Source organism: Dermochelys coriacea, chromosome 5, assembly GCF_009764565.3.
Source record: "Dermochelys coriacea isolate rDerCor1 chromosome 5, rDerCor1.pri.v4, whole genome shotgun sequence".
Lineage (NCBI taxonomy): Eukaryota > Metazoa > Chordata > Testudines > Dermochelyidae > Dermochelys > Dermochelys coriacea.
This window is the reverse complement of record NC_050072.1, coordinates 113,606,266-113,626,098: the sequence shown is the minus strand read 5'-3', so window position 1 is coordinate 113,626,098 and position 19,833 is coordinate 113,606,266. Positions and strand designations below refer to the sequence as shown.

General features: G+C 39.4%; 1 protein-coding gene across 4 annotated transcripts in view; it reads left to right on the top strand.

The window, feature by feature from the left end:
- The window catches only part of SLC24A2 (solute carrier family 24 member 2), a 157,358-nt gene that overhangs the window by 74,605 nt on the left and 62,920 nt on the right, over positions 1-19,833 (top strand). For 2 of the 4 annotated variants that reach the window (XM_038401709.2, XM_038401707.2), the window contains exons 3-4: positions 2,237-2,275; positions 3,759-3,867. In XM_038401709.2, the coding sequence (XP_038257637.1) occupies positions 2,237-2,275; positions 3,759-3,867 (148 nt within the window). The remainder of the gene's footprint in view (positions 1-2,236; positions 2,276-3,758; positions 3,868-19,833) is intronic. The other 2 variants (XM_038401710.2, XM_038401708.2) reach the window with 1 other exon arrangement.

The window sequence follows — 19,833 nt, the reverse complement described above, 5'->3', positions numbered from 1 at the left end:
ATGGAATATGTATTGCCAAAATCCAGTATTTCTGTTTACTTCAATGATTATCTTGTACAAATTAAAATGTACAGGCTATACATTTTATTTTAAGCAAGGTAGTTGTTTATCTTAATATACCTACCTGGCCTGATCCAGCTCCCATTAAAGTCATTGGCAGTCTTTCCACTGACTTGAAGGGGTGTTGAATAGGATTATGTATTGATCCTACGAAGTGGTAGGTGCTTCTGAGAAGAACTGATCACTCTCAGCTCTTATTGACATTAATGGGAGTCAAGGGTGCTCTGCACCTTGCAAGATCATGTCCAATAAATGGCTACAACTCAGTAATATTTTCTCATCCTTGATTGTATCTTTTTTCAAAATTCAAGATATGGACCAGACCACATAGCTCCTCAAATACAAAAGCCTTTGTTGATAATTTTTATCATTCATATTAAGGATCCAGTCTTTCAAACACTTACGCAGAAGAGTAACTTGACTCACATGATTAGGCCCACTGAACTCAAGAGCTACTTAAGTGGTCTTGGGCTGGTCCCTGTTCAGGTGAAAATTTCACCTTAGGGTGAATTTTCCCCAGTATGAACACAGATCAGATTTGTGGGGAAGGATGAATACAAAAGCAACCCCTGACAGTATATGTGAATAATATATGTGTACATTTATAGAATTTGTATATGTATGTATATATGTACACACCATTATTAAACAATACTCATCAAAATACTGTCTAAAGATAAATGAGCACATTTTGTTGACCTTTTTACTGCAGAAATTTTCTTTTCTTTTTTTTTCTTTTCTTTTATTTAAGTTCTAATAAAAGCTCTCTCCCCATGTGCTATTTCCCAGTTGTTTGCACTGAGTCAGCCTGGCTTGAGAAATGGGGGAAATCCATTACAGACCAAAAGATAGTCGTTTCTCACATAATCTTTTCTTCATATTGAGTTCTCAGCTGGGGACATTTTGGACATAAAGAATTAAGTCCTGTTCTTCTTCTACTCACTGTGGAACAAAAATGAACTGATTCAGTATCAGTATTTGCTCATAATTATTTCTCTTCTACTTAACCCCCAAGGTTAAATTCGCTAACTGAAAAGGCGTGTTGACAGTTAATCTCGATGTGTGTCAAAAAGCTGAGCTCATTGCACTGGATAATTCCCCCTGGGGATTGTGCTGTAGTATACAGCACCATTTGTTGAGCTGTTTGATAGAAAGAAAGAAAACTTGGTATGGAGGAAATGGTTTACAGCACTGCTTTTTGAGGGAAGGGACATTATCACATGAGGTTGACTGTAACACAGGTAGACTATGCAGTGTTTTATTAATCATAGTTCACTGGTGCTTTTGTGTGTATATTCTGGTGAATTAACACTGTATTGTGGGCTTCAGCAGATTTAAGAAACCATTATGACTCTGTTTATTGTCCATTATCACAATCCTCCCAAAAACATTTATAGAAACAGAGAAACTCAAAGACCTCCCCAGTTTTTCATCCTATAAAAGTCATTGTCCTGCCATTATTGTACTCAGAAGATTGAAAGAATATCTGTGGGACACAAGTCACCTATTTTGTAGTTTGCAATGTCTTTAAAATCCACCCTAGAGTCTGATTCTTGTACATGGGAGATCAATACTCTGCTGCCATGTTGTCTGCTCTTAACTGTTTGATCCTGTCAATTAGGGCTACATGGCATTTTGCTGAGTCCCATTAAGATGGGTGTTTAACATAATAAGCTTATATAATGACTCAGAACATCTTTTTTTTAAGATATCAGGATCATCACTTATCAATAATGATCCAATCCTGATGGATCTTACTGAGTTTACTACACTCAACATTCAGGCAAACTCCTATCAAAGCCAATGTGAGTTTGCCTCACTGAAGACTGTATAAAAAAAATGAGGATTTCAAGATTTAGCCCACTGGTTATAATTGAGATCCTGAAATTCACTGACATGTCAGAGGCAAATTATGTAGCCAATGATAAAGAGGTTTCAGGAGCATTTCAGCCTGAACCTTTCAAAAGAATCCCCTATTACTTAGTACCTACAGAATATTTAAGGTCTTTAACATCACATAGTTCAAGACCTGTGAAATCACATTGTAGTCCATAGAATCTGTCACTCAGTACACAAGTACATGCTGTTTAACTGTCTCTTCCATTGTTTGATGTTCTTCTCTGAAAATGTATGCATGCGCCATGTGACATTTATTTTTTTTCCCCTATGCATGCAGCCACCTAATGCTGGGGACAAGGATGACCAAACACTGATGGTAGGCAGCAGTTTATATTTTTATGTCTGGGCATTTGTTTCTGGAAGGTGTGGGAGAGACAAATCTTACTTTGCTTTGGCACACTGCAGCATTTTAATAAGCTATCATCCTTCCCCACCCCCACCCCCACCCCCAATGCTGCTATACAATTAAAAATAATTAAGTTCCAAGTTAAAGTGACAAGTTAATTCTGGTATTCGGTTTCTATAATTTTTCATTTGGCACCAAGAATTAATGTATGTGCCCTGTATACACTTTAACTGAAAACAGAATATTTCCTTCATCTGTTTTTTTTTTAATCGGTTTGCCAGGGACTTGTTAGTTTTTACAAATTGTTGGCCCTGATTATTATTTATTATCCAACTAAATGGAATGTTTTATGAACGTTGCCATCCACAAAATGGCTGTATTCTCTAAGAATCTTATGGCTGTACAACTGCAGCTGCTGTTACACTATATAATTGTCGGCACAAGAAAGAAACTCTCTTCTAGGTGTTTATAAGCCTGTTAAAATATATTGAAGATCTTTTATTTTAGCTCTATATTTTGTGTGTCTGTGTATGCACATGTGTGTGCATTATTTATCACCATTCTGAAAGTCCTTTTTTTTTCTTCAACCTTGCCAACAGCATCTGATGGAAAACCATAAGCAGAGGCACACATTGTTACTATAGGTTTCAGAGTAGCAGCCATGTTAGTCTGTATTCGCAAAAAAGAAAAGGAGTACTTGTGGCACCTTAGAGACTAACAGATTTATTTGAGCATAAGCTTTCATGAGCTATAGCTCACTGCATCCGATGAAGTGAGCTGTAGCTCACGAAAGCTTATGCTCAAATAAATTTGTTAGTCTCTAAGGTGCCACAAGTACTCTTTTTTTCTTTGTTACTATAACTGATCTAAGGCCTGTCTAAGATGCTATCATATAGATGGGATTTTTTTTTACCTTTCTCTACATCATTTTGAGGATATCTAATGGACTGTAGGCATTTGAAATGAGAAGCTGGTGTACTTCAGGACAGAGCTAAATGGTTTCACAATGAAACTAAAGATTGCCATGACTGTCAGCTGCTCTTTCTCTCCCATAAAAGAATCAGCCCTAGGTTTTAACTTGACAAATTTAGCACATAACGTCTACACTGCCTTGTCTATGTTAGATTTTTAGAATATATTAGTTATACATTCTAACAACACACCCTTAAATCCTAGGCTGGACAAAGTCAGAGGGGTCAGTTGATTTGCCCAACAGGGTCAAGGGGAGTCTGTGGCAGAACCAGGAATTGAAGCCACATCTCTTGAGTCCCAGTCTACTGATGAATGACCAGTGGATCCTTTGGGTTGAAAGGGGGTGTATACGTGACATTGCTTAGTACAAAATGTGACCGGTGGAAATCAGAAATGTTTTCACTCGGAGATTAATACAGCTCATAGTGTAACTGGATCCATTTTCAAGAAAAGGCTAAATTCTTTTTCTTTTTTCATTCAGACCAAGCCACGTCTCCAGCGAGGCGGGAGCTCTGCATCTCTTCACAACAGTCTAATGAGAAACAGCATTTTTCAGCTGATGATTCACACGCTTGACCCACTTGCCGAAGGTATCCCAATAACTTTTTTTTCTTTCTCTGCTGTATAAAACAAAAAAAAAGATTTTCCCCTTTACTCACAAAAATGTTTTTGTACCTGAACTACTTTCTTTTTGGTTTTGGTTTGCTTGTTTTTGCTTTTTTTGTTGTTTGCAATCTCTGAGGGCTTGCACTCTAATGCCACAGTATACACAGTCCCATGAAGGATTGTGACATATAGGGATTGCTTTCACTGCGATACCAATAATAATTATGACTGTCTGGTGGATGCACTGTAAGTACTAACTCTCTCTCTCTTTCTCTGTCTAGTTTGGGCTTGAACAGAGTTCATGTTGGGCAGGGATGTAAAAATTAGAAAGATGTTTTTACTGCTACTTATACGGGATGTCAATTTTCCATTCCTAGCTTTGATGTCAGTATATCACAGAGAAGCTAAACATGGAACTAACTTGTAATATGGAATATAGACAACTTTGAAACATTGCAATCTTGGCTTTGGATGGATATTCACTGAGACCAGATAGAATACGATTATCCACAATCAACTCAGAGCCATTATTGATCTGCAACTTTCTCCTTCCCCCCGCCCTCCCATACATCCACTGCATCTCCATCTCTCACTCACACACACACACACACACACACACACACACACACACACTCACTTTTGCTGATATTATCAAAGTGCCGAGGAATGTGTTCACTGTGTGATCCTCTAGATGGAAAACATAATTATATATTGGTTTGGTCTGAATCTGAGTGTCACCTTGTCCACCACTCCCTTCAGGTGGATTTCCAAAAATCCAAACCCAGGTATTTATTTGTGAAGTGTGTGTTCCGATTATATGACTTTTCCCTGCTGCAATAAGGTATGTCTTCTGCAATCATGTGTTTTTCAAAGTTATAATTCCTCCTAAAAGATGTGAATGGCTCAAATGGTCCTAAATCTCTAAGAATATTGAAAGCCCTATTCACTTCCAAACTTGAGTGATTATAAAATATATGAAGTACCCTAATACATTTAAATTGCTTTTCATGATACATACCAAGAAATCAGATTTCACTAGGTATGTCTTTATATTGCAAACATTTTTCACACAATAAAAAAATATAAACCCAGCTCTGCATCTCTCTGAAGCAGTAAATCTCCCTTTCCATTTCACTCTCCAGACATGCAAGTTAACACTCATTATGCAAAATGAAAGTGTGATATTTTAGCCCCTGTTATCCACACCATTAATTCTGCACTCAGAAAGGTTTATAGTACAAATCCAAACCCTTTGTTGCTTTAATCTGCCAAAAAAATATGGTTATGATTTTTGTTAGAATTATACCATTACCACAGGGACACTAAGAACACAAATCATATGACCCTATCCACCTGAAAGCAGCCTCCACTGCTTTTGGTCTTAGAGAAGTCCTGTGGTTCTCTCTGTTGATGTAATTGAGGCTGCACTTCTTCATTTAATAGATGCTGCATTATGTAACTGCCGAAGTCTGCCCCTTTAAGCAGCATACAGTCAGTCCCAGACTGAGCCCAGTCCTATTATCATAACTAGTAAACTGGCTCATAGGAAACATATTGGGGCAATCCACTTGGAATCCTTCACCTGAATAACCATACAAGAGGATATATATGAATCTATTAATATCAAAGCAAGCAGATATTCTCAATGTTGCAACTCCTTTCCCAATCCTAACTCAGGTCCTATCTCCACCCACTGGTGAGGCAGGCCTTCCATCCTCCAGAAACTTATATATCAACTACCACAGCTTATAAACTCTCTTTTTTTCCCCACAACCCTTCCATTTTCCATTCCCATTCTTAAAGATAAGTTTGTATGTCCCTAGCTGCATCTGTGCTACTGCACACTCTGATTTAACTATTCCAATCACATCACATGCTAGAACATACAGAAATTCAAAGTGGAGGCACCTGGGCCTAGAGACAAATGGGATTCCTGAACTCATTTTTAAAGGTAGGAGTTACCAGAGGCTATGTAGATTGCTGCAGAAAAGTGAGTTAGGGAGAGCCAGTCAACAGGGGAGGGCCTTGTGAGAGACTGAAGACCAAGGGAAAATTGGAAGGTTCTGGCAGGAGAGGGAGTCACAATGGACTTCTTAACTGAACCCAAATACAGGCCTGAACAAAGATTCAGAAGTAAGATTGATGATCAGCCAGTTTTTATTTATCTAGAACCTGTTTGCCTAGCCCTACTTGATATGTTTGCCAGACCTAGCTGATTCCTCTATATACCATTGTCCATGATTCTTCCCCATTGCAAGGCTTGCTCCAAATAACATGTATCAAAGAAGAATTTAGGATCCTCTCTTAGAATAGTCTCAGAAGGAGAGTTTTCTAAATCTGTGTTCTAATTTGGGAGCAGTAGGTGCTGGGCTCTTTTAAAAATCAGATCATGTAATTACTGTAGCAAATAACTCAATAATGTTTGGCTGTATATAGTAGTTAATCCATGTTAGTAAAATAAGCATTTAGTCAATACTATTTAATACAGTGTTTGCAGTAATCTGAAATTATATCCGAGGAAGCTTCCTTCAGTGTTCCACCATCTCTGTCACCTTTCCCATGTTTTTCTCCATGCCTTCATGTCCATCCTGGCATGATTTTTCTTTATAAATTGGAATTGAACAGTCTCTTGGCTTCCAACTAGATTTCTTAGAAAGTCTATTCACCTTTTTGTTTCATTTAATAGAAACACAGTGGGCTAAATTTTCAAAAAGTAGAAACCTACTTGCACAAGCAAAAATGTCTTTGAAGTGCATGCCTACATTTGCAAATGTAATTACTGTGATAGACCACACTAATTTAATGTACAGATGTCAAGTTAGGCACCATAATGACTATCTGCATGTGCAAATATCAAACTCCTATTGACTTCAATAGGACAAGGATTTTAACTCTGGTTTGCCCATAAATATGGTAATGACTGTTTAGCCTGTGTCTAGGAGAAGCATGTGAAAATAACTATCTGATTTCATATTCCGTTGCTGTGGCTTACCAAGTTTATGTTCAAACTTCTTCAGAGAGACACTTCAGTCTCAGGGCTTCAGATCTTCTGCATTCCAAGAGGTTTGTAAAGCAGACACATGGAGAGTTCTACAGATGTTTACTAAACCTTCTACAACATTGACACACTGGGATTCGAAACTCAAGACATGTTTTATTTTTTTTTTCTCGCTCATATATCAACATCAGTAATAAAAATTCTGCACTTGTAATTCAGTAAACAATGTGTAGAAAATGGATGTGCCAGAAAAGAATCCAGCTCATTCTCCCAGAGCTCTGTAAGGCTATCAAGAGTGAAAAGAAGTCAAAACTTATTTTTTGTCACTAAAATCAGCGGATGTGGGTCTGAATGCACAAACAGAGTTGGTCTATTAAGTAAAAAAGTTAGTTTGACCTATGTAACCTAATATTTGCTTGGCACCTAATGTACTTAAGTGAAAATAGTTAGTCATATTCACTCTTAAATAATTCACTTGTCAAGCCACCACTATTACCTATTCAGATACCTAAAACTTCATTTCTTTCTGGGAAGAAAACAAGAAATAAATTACATGTTAAAAAAATAACAAAAGCTGTTTTAACTCACCCCAAAATATACATGAATTATTAGTCACAACCACATGATTCTATTGGTGTGATCCTGTCCTTCCTCACAACATTTCCCTCCTGTTCATTGTCACCTTTGCTTGTTGTGTCATGTCTGAATTCTTGATCGTAAGGTCTTTGGGGACAAGAATTTTGTCCGATTCTTTGTTTTGCGAAGTGCTTAACACACATGTGGGTTTGATACAAATGATAATAATAATTAATATCAGCTACTTAGATCCGTGGGAGCTGTTGAGTGCTCTGCACTTTTGAAAATCAGGCAGGTTTCCACATATGGATTTAAAAGCCTAATTTAGGCTTCTGTTTTTGAAAATCTTGGCCATAATATAGATGTTCACTGCTATCAATTTAACCACTCTGTCTGGCAAGTGTACAGGACTTTCATTAGCTAGAAATGATCTCTGCATATCAATTGAAATTGCATCACTAAAACAAAATCAATGTGGCATTGATTTTTTTCCCCATTTTTATTTTATTATAGCAATAATGACCTTGCAGCAGGACATTTCCTGGGGATTAAGATTAATAATTGTCTGTGCTTCAGGCCATCAACTATTCCCAGCCAGTCATTAATCTATAGGAAATGACCTGTGCCAAATTCGTTACTGCTTAAGTGCTGATCTTGCAACCCTTCCTCACTTGATAGTCTTGGTGAAGTCAGATGAATTATTTGTATCAATATTACTCATGACAGCAAGGGCTGCAGGATCAGACTCAGTGTACAGACTTATATATAATTAGGTCCTGATCCAAAGGCCATTGAAGACAGTGGAAAGATTCCTATTGATTTTAAAGGACTTTGGATCAGGGCCTTACTGCTGGGAAGATGCAGAAAATCCCTCAATTTATTTTTATTAGGAGCAATTTATAGGTCTATGAATATCCCACCCCTCCTCTTCTCCTGTGTACTAGCCTCTTGCCAGTCTCTACAGTTTCTTTCTTGTTCAAATACTGCTATTAAATGATGACAGTGATTACACAGGTCAAGCCATCTACCATATCTATCTATTTTGGGGGTTTTCTATTGCGCCCATCGTTGCAGTACCTAAGTGTTTCACAGATGGATTGTCTTAATCTTCTGGACACCATACTACTATGGCTTAGTTGTTATTCTAAGAAACTTGTTTCTGTTGTTTTTTATATTTCGAAATAAAAACCTGCCAAATCTCTTTTCAGGATCTGTCTGCAAAGACCTTTCATGGGTTTTTTTTTTTTGTAATATACAAAAGGGCATTTCATTGTGCTTCTATCTTACCTTTCACACTTTGTTTTAGAAATACAGATCTCATGCTAAAGTAACCTTAGGTATTTTAAATTCTGACCCTTCACCAATTTAACGCAGGGAAGCAGGGGTCTTCTTTGAACATCAAATTAAAAAAAATAGGAAGGTTGATCTTTCCTCCAGAGAAGAGGTAAAAACCACTAGGCTGTATGAAAAAATCCAATAGGATTTAAAAGAGAATGTTATGTTTCTAAAGAATTTTTAAACCAACCCATATAATTCTATAACAAGGATATAATTCTCTATTAAAATCTATACGTTGATTTTAAAATTCTGTGGAAGGGATATCATTCTCTATTATATCCCATAGCATGCTTCAAATGATTTCAATAACCTTATTGATTTCATCCCTACTACATTCTATAGGCTATTTCTATAAATCTGGATCCTTCAGATCTTTCAGTAAGCGCAAGCCTGTTTGCCTTATTTATTTTAACATCAGAAAGACTGTGCAGGCATTACATTTAGTAACACCCAAGAGTATAACCTCTAGCATTCAGACTGTTTCTTTGAAAATTGCCTCCACAAGCCAAAGAAAAGATCAGTCAGAATGATTTATTTTTGTTTCCTAATCCTTTCCCTTTTACCTCTCCTTCCTGAATTGATTCCATGGTAGCTACCTTGTGAGCTTGACCTGTGAGGTATCCAGCAACTCACACAATCAAATCCATGGTCATCATTTTAACCATCTAAAAACCTGATTGATGCACACTCAGCATTTGCAGAGACCTGCCAAAACTCTGCAGCCTGCCCAGGCTTCATACCCACAGAGCAATATTGCATGCAGTCATGAAGTGGGAGGGGGGCCCTCCTGACCAACAGCCAGCATGCTGTCAGCAGCTGCTTCTCTCCATCCCTGGAGGTAGAATCCAAGACTCTGTTCTCCCCATGCTATATATTGCAAGGGGGTTGCCAGGAAGTGACACTGCAGTGAAAAAATGCCTTCCCCTGCATCCCTAAGCTCCAGCTAACTGACAGTGGAGGGTCCAAATTGGACAGAGAGTGAGGGGACCAAGTTGTGCCCTCTCCCTGAGTACCAGCTGACAGTTCTGAATGGCAGGAAACAGCCCATCAACCAACAAGCAACTGGGTTCAGAGGCCAGAACCAGACTCCTCCAATTCCATCCCCACCACTTCCATTTTGGTGACCACACATTCCTTGAGGCTCTCATCTCCCTGTATAGGCTGCTCCTGTTTATTGCAACTCCAATGTTACAGTAGTTTCTGTAGGAATTCTGCAGGGGAGACTTGGGGGCTGAAACCTGTGGAAGGCTTGTCAGGGTGGTGGGAAGCTTATCTCTGCTTTAGCGGTGCTCACCCATTAGATGGATGAGCAGCTGCTCCATGGCTGAGAAGCTGCTCCATACTGTGCCCACCTGACCATTCCCAGGATAATTTAGGGTAGCTACAGTTACTCTGAGGGCGTAAGGGGCCTGTGTGCCCATCTGTATTCAGCCTTCTTTGTCAGACTAATGAAGAATATAAATCCCTACCCCGCATCTCCATTTCCTTATTGAAAAAGGCTACCTTTTTAAACTGTTGTTCTGTCAAGGACTCTCACAACAAAAACAAAGAAGCACTTAGTGTAATTTTGGTGGCAGGCCAACTGCAAATGATACAGAATTGTGTATCATCAAATGCAACCTAAATGATCCAGACATGTTCTAAAGGATATAAATGATTTATTGTTTCTAATCAGCTCCACAAGGAAAAAGGAACCCCCAATAAAATGTGCACCAGTTGGTCTCAAGCAAACAACATGAGAATCAATTACCTTTATTGAATTTTTCTCTTATGAATGTCAAACCTCAGATCCTATAAGGTTCTAGCCTTATCTAGAATGACACTTTTCGGATTAGGAAAACCCAGGAAGATGTTGAAAGCAGTGATGATGATGCAAACAGTAGTTCTAAATGAGTATGGAAGCAATGCCCTTGCCTGCCACTAATGGGCATTATGTTTTTGAGGGTACCATCTTTTTGGTGAGATCTCTCCTTTGTTGATAAAGGTCACTGTCACATTTTAAAAGTTATAGGGATGCTTATCTCAATGGGAGCAGGGGAAGGAAATAGCTGCAAGGCTCACTCTGCGACTATTTCTCCCTACTTGTTGTATTGAGGTGCCAGGTCTACCCTCCCAACCCCTACATGGAACAGGATGTAGAACCTGACCACCATCTTACAGATACAGTGAGAGGCAGAAAGAAAAGGAGTACTTGTGGCACCTTAGAGACTAACAAATTTATTAGAGCATAAGCTTTCGTGAGCTACAGTTCACTTCATCGGATGCATTTGGTGGAAAAAACAGAGGCGAGATTTATATACACACACAGAGAACATGAAACAATGGGTTTATCATACACACTGTAAGGAGAGTGATCACTTAAGATAAGCCATCACCAGCAGCAGGGTGGGGAAAGGAGGAAAACCTTTCATGGTGACAAGCAAGGTAGGCTAATTCCAGCAGTTAACAAGAATATCAGAGAAACAGTGGGGGGTGGGATGGGGGGAGAAATACCATGGGGAAATAGTTTTACTTTGTGTAATGACTCATCCATTCCCAGTCTCTATTCAAGCCTAAGTTAATTGTATCCAGTTTGCAAATTAATTCCAATTCAGCAGTCTCTCATTGGAGTCTGTTTTTGAAGCTTTTTTGTTGAAGGATAGCCACTCTTAGGTCTGTCTCTACGTAAAAGAATGAATGGACACAAATCAGACGTCAAGAATTATAACATTCAAAAACCAGTTGGAGAACACTTCAATCTCTCTGGTCACTCGATTACAGACCTAAGAGTGGCTCCTGATGAAGTGAGCTGTAGCTCACGAAAGCTTATGCTCTAATAAATTTGTTAGTCTCTAAGGTGCCACAAGTACCCTTTTCTATTTCCCCATGGTATTTCTCTCCCCCACCCCACCCCCCACCGTTCCTCTGATATTCTTGTTAACTGCTGGAATTAGCCTACCTTGCTTGTCACCATGAAAGGTTTTCCTCCTTTCCCCCCCTGCTGCTGGTGATGGCTTATCTTAAGTGATCACTCTCCTTACAGTGTGTATGATAAACCCATTGTTTCATGTTCTCTGTGTGTGTATATAAATCTCTCCTCTGTTTTTTCCACCAAATGCATCCGATGAAGTGAGCTGTAGCTCACGAAAGCTTATGCTCTAATAAATTTGTTAGTCTCTAAGGTGCCACAAGTACTCCTTTTCTTTTTGCGAATACAGACTAACACGGCTGCTACTCTGAAACCTGTCATTATGCAAGGCACTGAATTTAGCCGTATAGAGTGGAAATCTGTCAATTTCATGAAAAAACTCGCACAGATACAGACAGACATCATCTTCCTCTCCAAATGCAAACAGATGGACATCATACCGAAAGAACTGAAGGTAAAAAATCCATTACAATCTACATACCACACAGACTATGCTGACAGCTTGTGCCACACACTCTCAAAGAAACTGCGGAACCACCTGATCAACATCCTCTACAGCAAACAGGGAACGATTAAGAATGAGCTCTCAAAACTGGATACTCTCATAAAGAATCAACCTTCCACACAAACTTCCTCGTGGCTGGACTTTACAAAAACTAGACAAGCCATTTACAACACACACTTTGCTTCTCTACAAAAGAAAAAGGACACTAAGCTATCTAAACTACTATATGCCACAAGGGGCCACAACAATGATTCCCGTAACCCACCCAGCAATATTGTTAATCTATCCAACTATACTCTTAGCCCAGCAGAAGAATCTGTCCTATCTCGGGGCCTCTCCTTTTGCCCCTCTACCCACACGAACATGATACAGTTCTGTGGTGACCTAGAATCCTATTTTCGACGTCTCAGACTCAAGGAATATTTCCAACACACCTCTGACCAACATATTAACCCACAGAGACCTTCCTGCCAACACTACAAAAAGAAGGATTCTGGGTGGACTCCTCCTGAAGGTCGAAACAGCAGCCTGGATTTCTACATAGAGTGCTTCCGCCGATGTGCACGAGCTGAAATTGTGGAAAAGCAGCATCGCTTACCCCATAACCTCAGCCATGCAGAACACAGTGCCATCCACAGCCTCAGGAACAACTCTGACATCATAATCAAAAAGGCTGACAAAGGAGGTGCTGTCGTCATCATGAATAGGTCGGAGAATGAACAAGAGGCTACTAGGCAGCTCTCCAACGCCACTTTCTACAAGCCATTACCCTCTGATCCCACTGAGAGTTACCAAAAGAAACTACAGCATTTGCTCAAGAAACTCCCTGAAAAAGCACAAGAACAAATCCGCACAGACACACCCCTAGAACCCCGACCTGGGGTATTCTATCTGCTACCCAAGATCCATAAACCTGGAAATCCTGGACGCCCCATCATCTCAGGCATTGGCACCCTGACAGCAGGATTGTCTGGCTATGTAGACTCCCTCCTCAGGCCCTTCGTTACCAGCACTCCCAGCTATCTTCAAGACACCACTGACTTCCTGAGGAAACTACAGTCCATTGGTGATCTTCCTAAAAACACCATCCTAGCCACTATGGATGTAGAAGCCCTCTACATCAACATTCCACACAAAGATGGACTACTAGCCGTCAGGAACAGTACCCCCGATACTGTCACGGCTAACCTGGTGGCTGAACTTTGTGACTTTGTCCTCACCCATAACTATTTCACACTTGGTGACAATGTATACCTTCAAATCAGCGGCACTGCGATGGGTACCCGCATGGCCCCACAGTATGCCAACATTTTTATGGCTGACTTAGAACAACGCTTCCTCAGCTCTCGTCCCCTAATGCCCCTACTCTACTTGCGCTACATTGATGACATCTTCATCATCTGGACCCATGGAAAAGAAGCTCTTGAGGAATTCCACCATGATTTCAACAATTTCCATCCCACCATCAACCTCAGCCTGGACCAGTCCACACAAGAGATCCACTTCCTGGACACTACCGTGCTAATAAGCGATGGTCACATAAACACCACCCTATATCGGAAACCTACTGACTGCTATTCCTACCTACATGCCTCTAGCTTTCATCCAGATCATACCACTCGATCCATTGTCTACAGCCAAGTGCTACGATATAACCGCATTTGCTCCAACCCCTCAGACAGAGACAAACACCTACAAGATCTCTATCATGCATTCCTACAACTACAATACCCACCTGCTGAAGTGAAGAAACAGATTGACAGAGCCAGAAGAGTACCCAGAAGTCACCTACTACAGGACCGGCCCAACAAAGAAAATAACAGAACGCCACTAGCCATCTCCTTCAGCCCCCAACTAAAACCTCTCCAACGCATCATCAAGGATCTACAACCTATCCTGAAGGACGACCCATCACTCTCACAGATCTTGGGAGACAGGCCAGTCCTTGCTTACAGACAGCCCCCCAATCTGAAGCAAATACTCACCAGCAACCACACACCACACAACAGAACCACTAACCCAGGAACCTATCCTTGCAACAAAGCCCGTTGCCAACTCTGTCCACATATCTATTCAGGGGATACCATCATAGGGCCTAATCACATCAGCCACACTATCAGAGGCTCGTTCACCTGCACATCTACCAATGTGATATATGCCATCATGTGCCAGCAATGCCCCTCTGCCATTTAAATTGGCCAAACTGGACAGTCTCTATGTAAAAGAATGAATGGACACAAATCAGACGTCAAGAATTATAACATTCAAAAACCAGTTGGAGAACACTTCAATCTCTCTGGTCACTCGATTACAGACCTAAGAGTGGCTATCCTTCAACAAAAAAGCTTCAAAAACAGACTCCAATGAGAGACTGCTGAATTGGAATTAATTTGCAAACTGGATACAATTAACTTAGGCTTGAATAGAGACTGGGAATGGATGAGTCATTACACAAAGTAAAACTATTTCCCCATGGTATTTCTCCCCCCATCCCACCCCCCACTGTTCCTCTGATATTCTTGTTAACTGCTGGAATTAGCCTACCTTGCTTGTCACCATGAAAAGTTTTCCTCCTTTCCCCCCCCGCCGCTGCTGGTGATGGCTTATCTTAAGTGATCACTCTCCTTACAGTGTGTATGATAAACCCATTGTTTCATGTTCTCTGTGTGTGTATATAAATCTCTCCTCTGTTTTTTTCCACCAAATGCATCCGATGAAGTGAGCTGTAGCTCACGAAAGCTTATGCTCTAATAAATTTGTTAGTCTCTAAGGTGCCACAAGTACTCCTTTTCTTTTTGCAAATACAGACTAACACGGCTGCTACTCTGAAAAGTGAGAGGCAGGACCATCTGTACAAAGGCCCCATCTCACATAGGCTCTGTGTCTTGACAGCTTTGCCTCCTACTCCCTGGCAATGTAGCTGTGGTTTCTCCTACTGGTGGCTGTTCAAAGTGCTCCACTCAAAGAGGGATTTCAGTCATGGCGTGGGGGCTTCAGAAAGTTAATATAACTTGAGGTTATATTAATTTTCCTGCAGAATCTTTGCAGGGCTGTTAGGAGGACAAATTCCACCCTCCCCAGTCCGCTCGTTTCCAGCTTGTTGAGACTCACGAATCCCCAGACTAACAAAGGGTTCTGCTTGGGGTCTGGACAATAGGAAGAATGCTCCTATACGCTCCTATGACTGACTCCCCTGTTGCCATGTGAGAAAGGTGTGACCCATACACAGGGGGGAATCTCTGCCTGAAAAATCATAGTGTCTTGCACAAATTCCCAGATTTATATCTTGCATCTCTTCAGTTGGATGAGTTATTGTTTCATTCTATACTCCACCTCCAAAATATCCTATTATATAATGCACTGGTGCTGAAAGGCTGTGATTTATTATATTTGCTTTTTTTTCATCACAAAAGTGCCTGCATTTTATTAGTAAAAGAATTAATGGCTACATTTATGTGAAACTGAGTTGAGCAGAACTATTCGTAGGGTGAACCTTGCAGATATTTCTTTCCCCTGTTCCCATTGAGACAAGCATCCCTATAACTTTTAAAATGTGTCAGGGATCTTTATTGACAAAGAGGAGATCTCACTGAGTTGAGGATTCTGTCATTCCTCTGCAAAGATCTGAAGAGATTCCCTAGCATCTAAAGCAAAGAAGGCAGTGGTCTCCAGTTGCAGTGGGGGAGGTTTAGGTTGGGTATTAGGAAACACTATTTCACTAGGATGGTGGTGAAGCTCTGGAATGTGTTACCTATGGAGGTGCTGGAATCTTCATCCTTAGAGGTTTTTAAGGCTTGGCTTGACAAAGCCCTGGCTGGAATGATTTAGTTGGTGTTGGTCCTGCTTTGAGCAGGGGTTTGGACTAGATGACCTCCTGAGGTCTCTTCCAACCCTGATCTTCTAGATAGTCAATGCAGCAAAATGCCCTACTTTCAGTGTTTTTGTAGACTGAACACAGAAACCTCATGACTTTTCAGGAAAGCAAAGGAGAATGAGATTCTAGACATTTTTCTTCAATGGGGAATTATTGGAAATTTTTGCCTCTAGAAATAATATGTTACTGGTTTAGGATCCCAGCCACATTTTAGTTCACCTAAAACTTAAAAAACCCCCACAAACTAAGACTATGTGAAAAATGTTTGTGGTTAGCTTAGCCAAAAGGTGAGCAACAACAGAGATCTTGGATTGTGTGCAACTAAATGCAAATGTGTTTGGCTAGTTACAGATGGTATTTTATGTAGTCCTGTTAATACCTATCATAAAGCAGAGAAAGAAACAAGCTAAATAGCTCTTCTCCTCAGGGAATCTCAGAGCATTACTTTGGATTTCAAAGCCAAAGATAATAGAAAATTGAATTTCTAGCTTTCCGTGTGGTACATATCAGAAATAAATCTTATTTTGACAGCTGGAGAGTTTGAACTTTCTGCAAAGATATGTGCATTTGGAGCAAGTCAAATGATATTTTAGAATAGTGCAGAGATTTTTGTTTTGAAGTAATATTTTGAGTTGATTTATCAATTCACATCTGAGGGCTTTAGTTTTGTTCTGGTTTTGTTTTGTTTTTTAAAAGTATTTATGAAATAAAATAGAATGTCAAAAAGTGTCATTGGTTCCTTGGTTTATTTAGCATAAAAGCAGCAGCCACATGGGTAATGTCTCTTCAGGATGTTGGGGTCTGATCCTGTTTCTACTGAATACAATGACGATGCTCCCTTTAACTTCAATGTGAGCAGGATCATATCTGCAAGCTCTGCATCCAGGAATAATGGGTCTGTACTTAGTGACATGATACAAGAAGTAGAAGGTGTGATAAAAGAAAAGGAGGATTAGCATATTGTCCTCAGTACCCTTAAATACTTTTGCTTAAATGTGTTAATGAGATGACATTGGCATTATCGATGTAAAAAAAGATGTACTTTTACAATTACTATTTGTTATTTGTATTGCAATAGCACCTTTGCGTTTCACTCATGGACCAGTGCCCCATATTGTGATAGATGCTGTACAAACACAGTAGAAAAGTCTAAGTTTTGCAAGAAAGATCATGGAAGCTTGAAAGTCTAACAAGAATTTAGGCTTCTGTACCAATACATTTCTTCTCTGGCTTTAAGTACTTCAGCAAATATCAGGAAAAAAATAAGATCTTTTTGTTAAAAAAAATTTGTTCCCTTTTCTTCCGCATGCTGCGGTCATAATACATTCTCAGTCATAAAGCAATATCAGAGTCATTGTGATTATGCCATCTGAGACAGATGAAACAGACAATGAATAAACTAAGAACGACTTAAAAGGTTTACGGAATATTTAAAAGATGGGGAGTGGAATCAAATTTGGTGTGAGATTGAACAAACAAGAAATTATTTCAAAATAACTCTTTCTTCTTTAAATTCCAGAATGCCTAATATCCTTTTATTAGTAGATTATATAGACTTTCAATGTACAATAGTATTAGCTTTTATTAAATCCCTGCTAGAGATTTAGAACTCTCATTTTTCACCTGTGCTCTGTTAATCTTCTCTGCTAGATGTTTAGCATTTTTTCAACTGTGGTGGTTCTTTGTTCTAAATCTAACGTCTTTGATGAGACCAAATCCAACTTTGAGTCAAATTTAGATTGAATAGCTGTTAGAATAGTGTCTAGTAAAACTTTTGAAGTGGCCTCTATTACCATTTGTTTAGGAGTAGATCTCAGGTAATTGAATTTCCTCAAAAGCAATAATGGCTAGCAGAGACTGCAAAGGGGATTGGGAAGAGAGAGAGAACCTAATCCCTTTTGTTGTCATGATATGAATTTTTTCTATTGCTCCTCCCTCTCTGATCTTCTGTCTTCTTTTAGGAGACATGAATGAAAAGCAAAGAAGACTCCATAAAGCATTTAAAAAATTTTAAAAAACAAATGAGAACTTATAATACAAAGGATTTAAATGAGAAAAAATCCTCAAAATAGGAAAACTGTATGGTGGATTGTGCTGGGAAATCCACCTTAGAATATAACCAAGAAGAAGTTGACTATTATGAATGCACAAATCTTGATTACCAATCCATAAACAATGTGGCAAAGATAAAAAATAGTTCTCTACTTCTTTAAAGTCACTTCCAAATATACAGTTAATCAAAATGCAGTTACACACTTTTTTAAAAAAAAGTGTAGGATATTGACACACACAAAAATTTCCATTCAAGAGTCTTTTTGCAAAACTCTTTACATTTCATGTGCCAAACCCACCACCTTCTCACTACAAGACAATGTAATCAAAACACAATTATCAAAATAAATTGTTTCAAGTTGTTCAGAAAATGCATTCTAGGCTTTTTACAGATCTCTCAATAGATCTTAGCCTCTATTCTCAGTCTTCTCAGTCATAGAGCTATATTCATCTTATTTATACTGACATAAACCTGATTTTCCACTCCATTAAGCCTTGTCTAGATTAGAAGAAAAGATGCTTTTGAGTTAGCTCAATTGAGAGAGTTTACCTGAATTGAAAATTGCACTTAACATCAATGTAGACACAGTTTAACAGCTTTACCTTGATTTTTAGCAGGTCAAGTTAGGAGCTAGGCAAGGCCCAAGCCAGTGGGACTGCTTAGGTTCTTAAAGTTACTTGATGAATCAGCACCTTAGAGCACAGAGCCTGAGACCTGGTATACACACAGATTTTACACCAGTATAGCTATTTCGGTTAGAGGTGTGATTTCCCCCTTCTTCCCCCACTCAAAAAGATAGTTATACTTGTACAATCCCTGGTCTGGATGCAATTACACCAATATATAGGTGTCTTCCACTGGTATAAGTTTTTCTTCTCTCATTCCAGGATAGTTGAAATGGTACTTTTGTATGTAGACAAGGCCTAAGAGCTGTAAATGAACATACAGTAGACCTCTCTCATCTGTGGGGTCAGAGGAATGGAATTCCCTTCCACAGATCAGGGAGCACCAGCAGAGCTCTGTCAATACTACACTGTCAATAGCCCACTGCTGTGCCTTCAATCCCTGTCTCTCAAGCCTCCTTCCATATACATGAGATAATTTAGCTGTTAGATCTGTGTTTGTCACTGACCCTCCAGTTCTCCCATGTTGCACAGTTCTGCAGCATACAGGTGATGCTGAACCTCTTATGTTAGTTCTCTGTGGCATCCCTTTTGCACAGCTGAATGACACCAAGACAGTACAGAGAATATCTTTGACTTTGAGTGGACCAGAATGATAAGATAAATAAAGATTCTTGTATTAGGTATATTAGGTCTTCTCTTTTTCCATGGCTAGCTTTAAGCCACGTACAGTCAAGAGGTCACAGGAGAATACACATAAGTTACCAATGGCAGCTACTTGCTGATTCTCACACAGTGGAGTTGTGGGTATATCCTGTTGTATGAAAAATCTCTTCAGTCTCTAATACAAAACTGAGTTTCATTTTCTAAGGGGTATTTATTAATTATTTGTGAAATGTTTGCCTTTGGGCCATTCTTCTCAATATCAGCAGGGAGGCCCAGAATCTGGAGATGAACATTTTTCAGAAATGTTTATGTTCTCCAGAAAGTAGAATCACAGATGTTTTAGGGCTAGAGGTTCATTAACTGAATGCTTATTTCAACTTCACTAGCTGAGTCATGTACCATTTTCCCA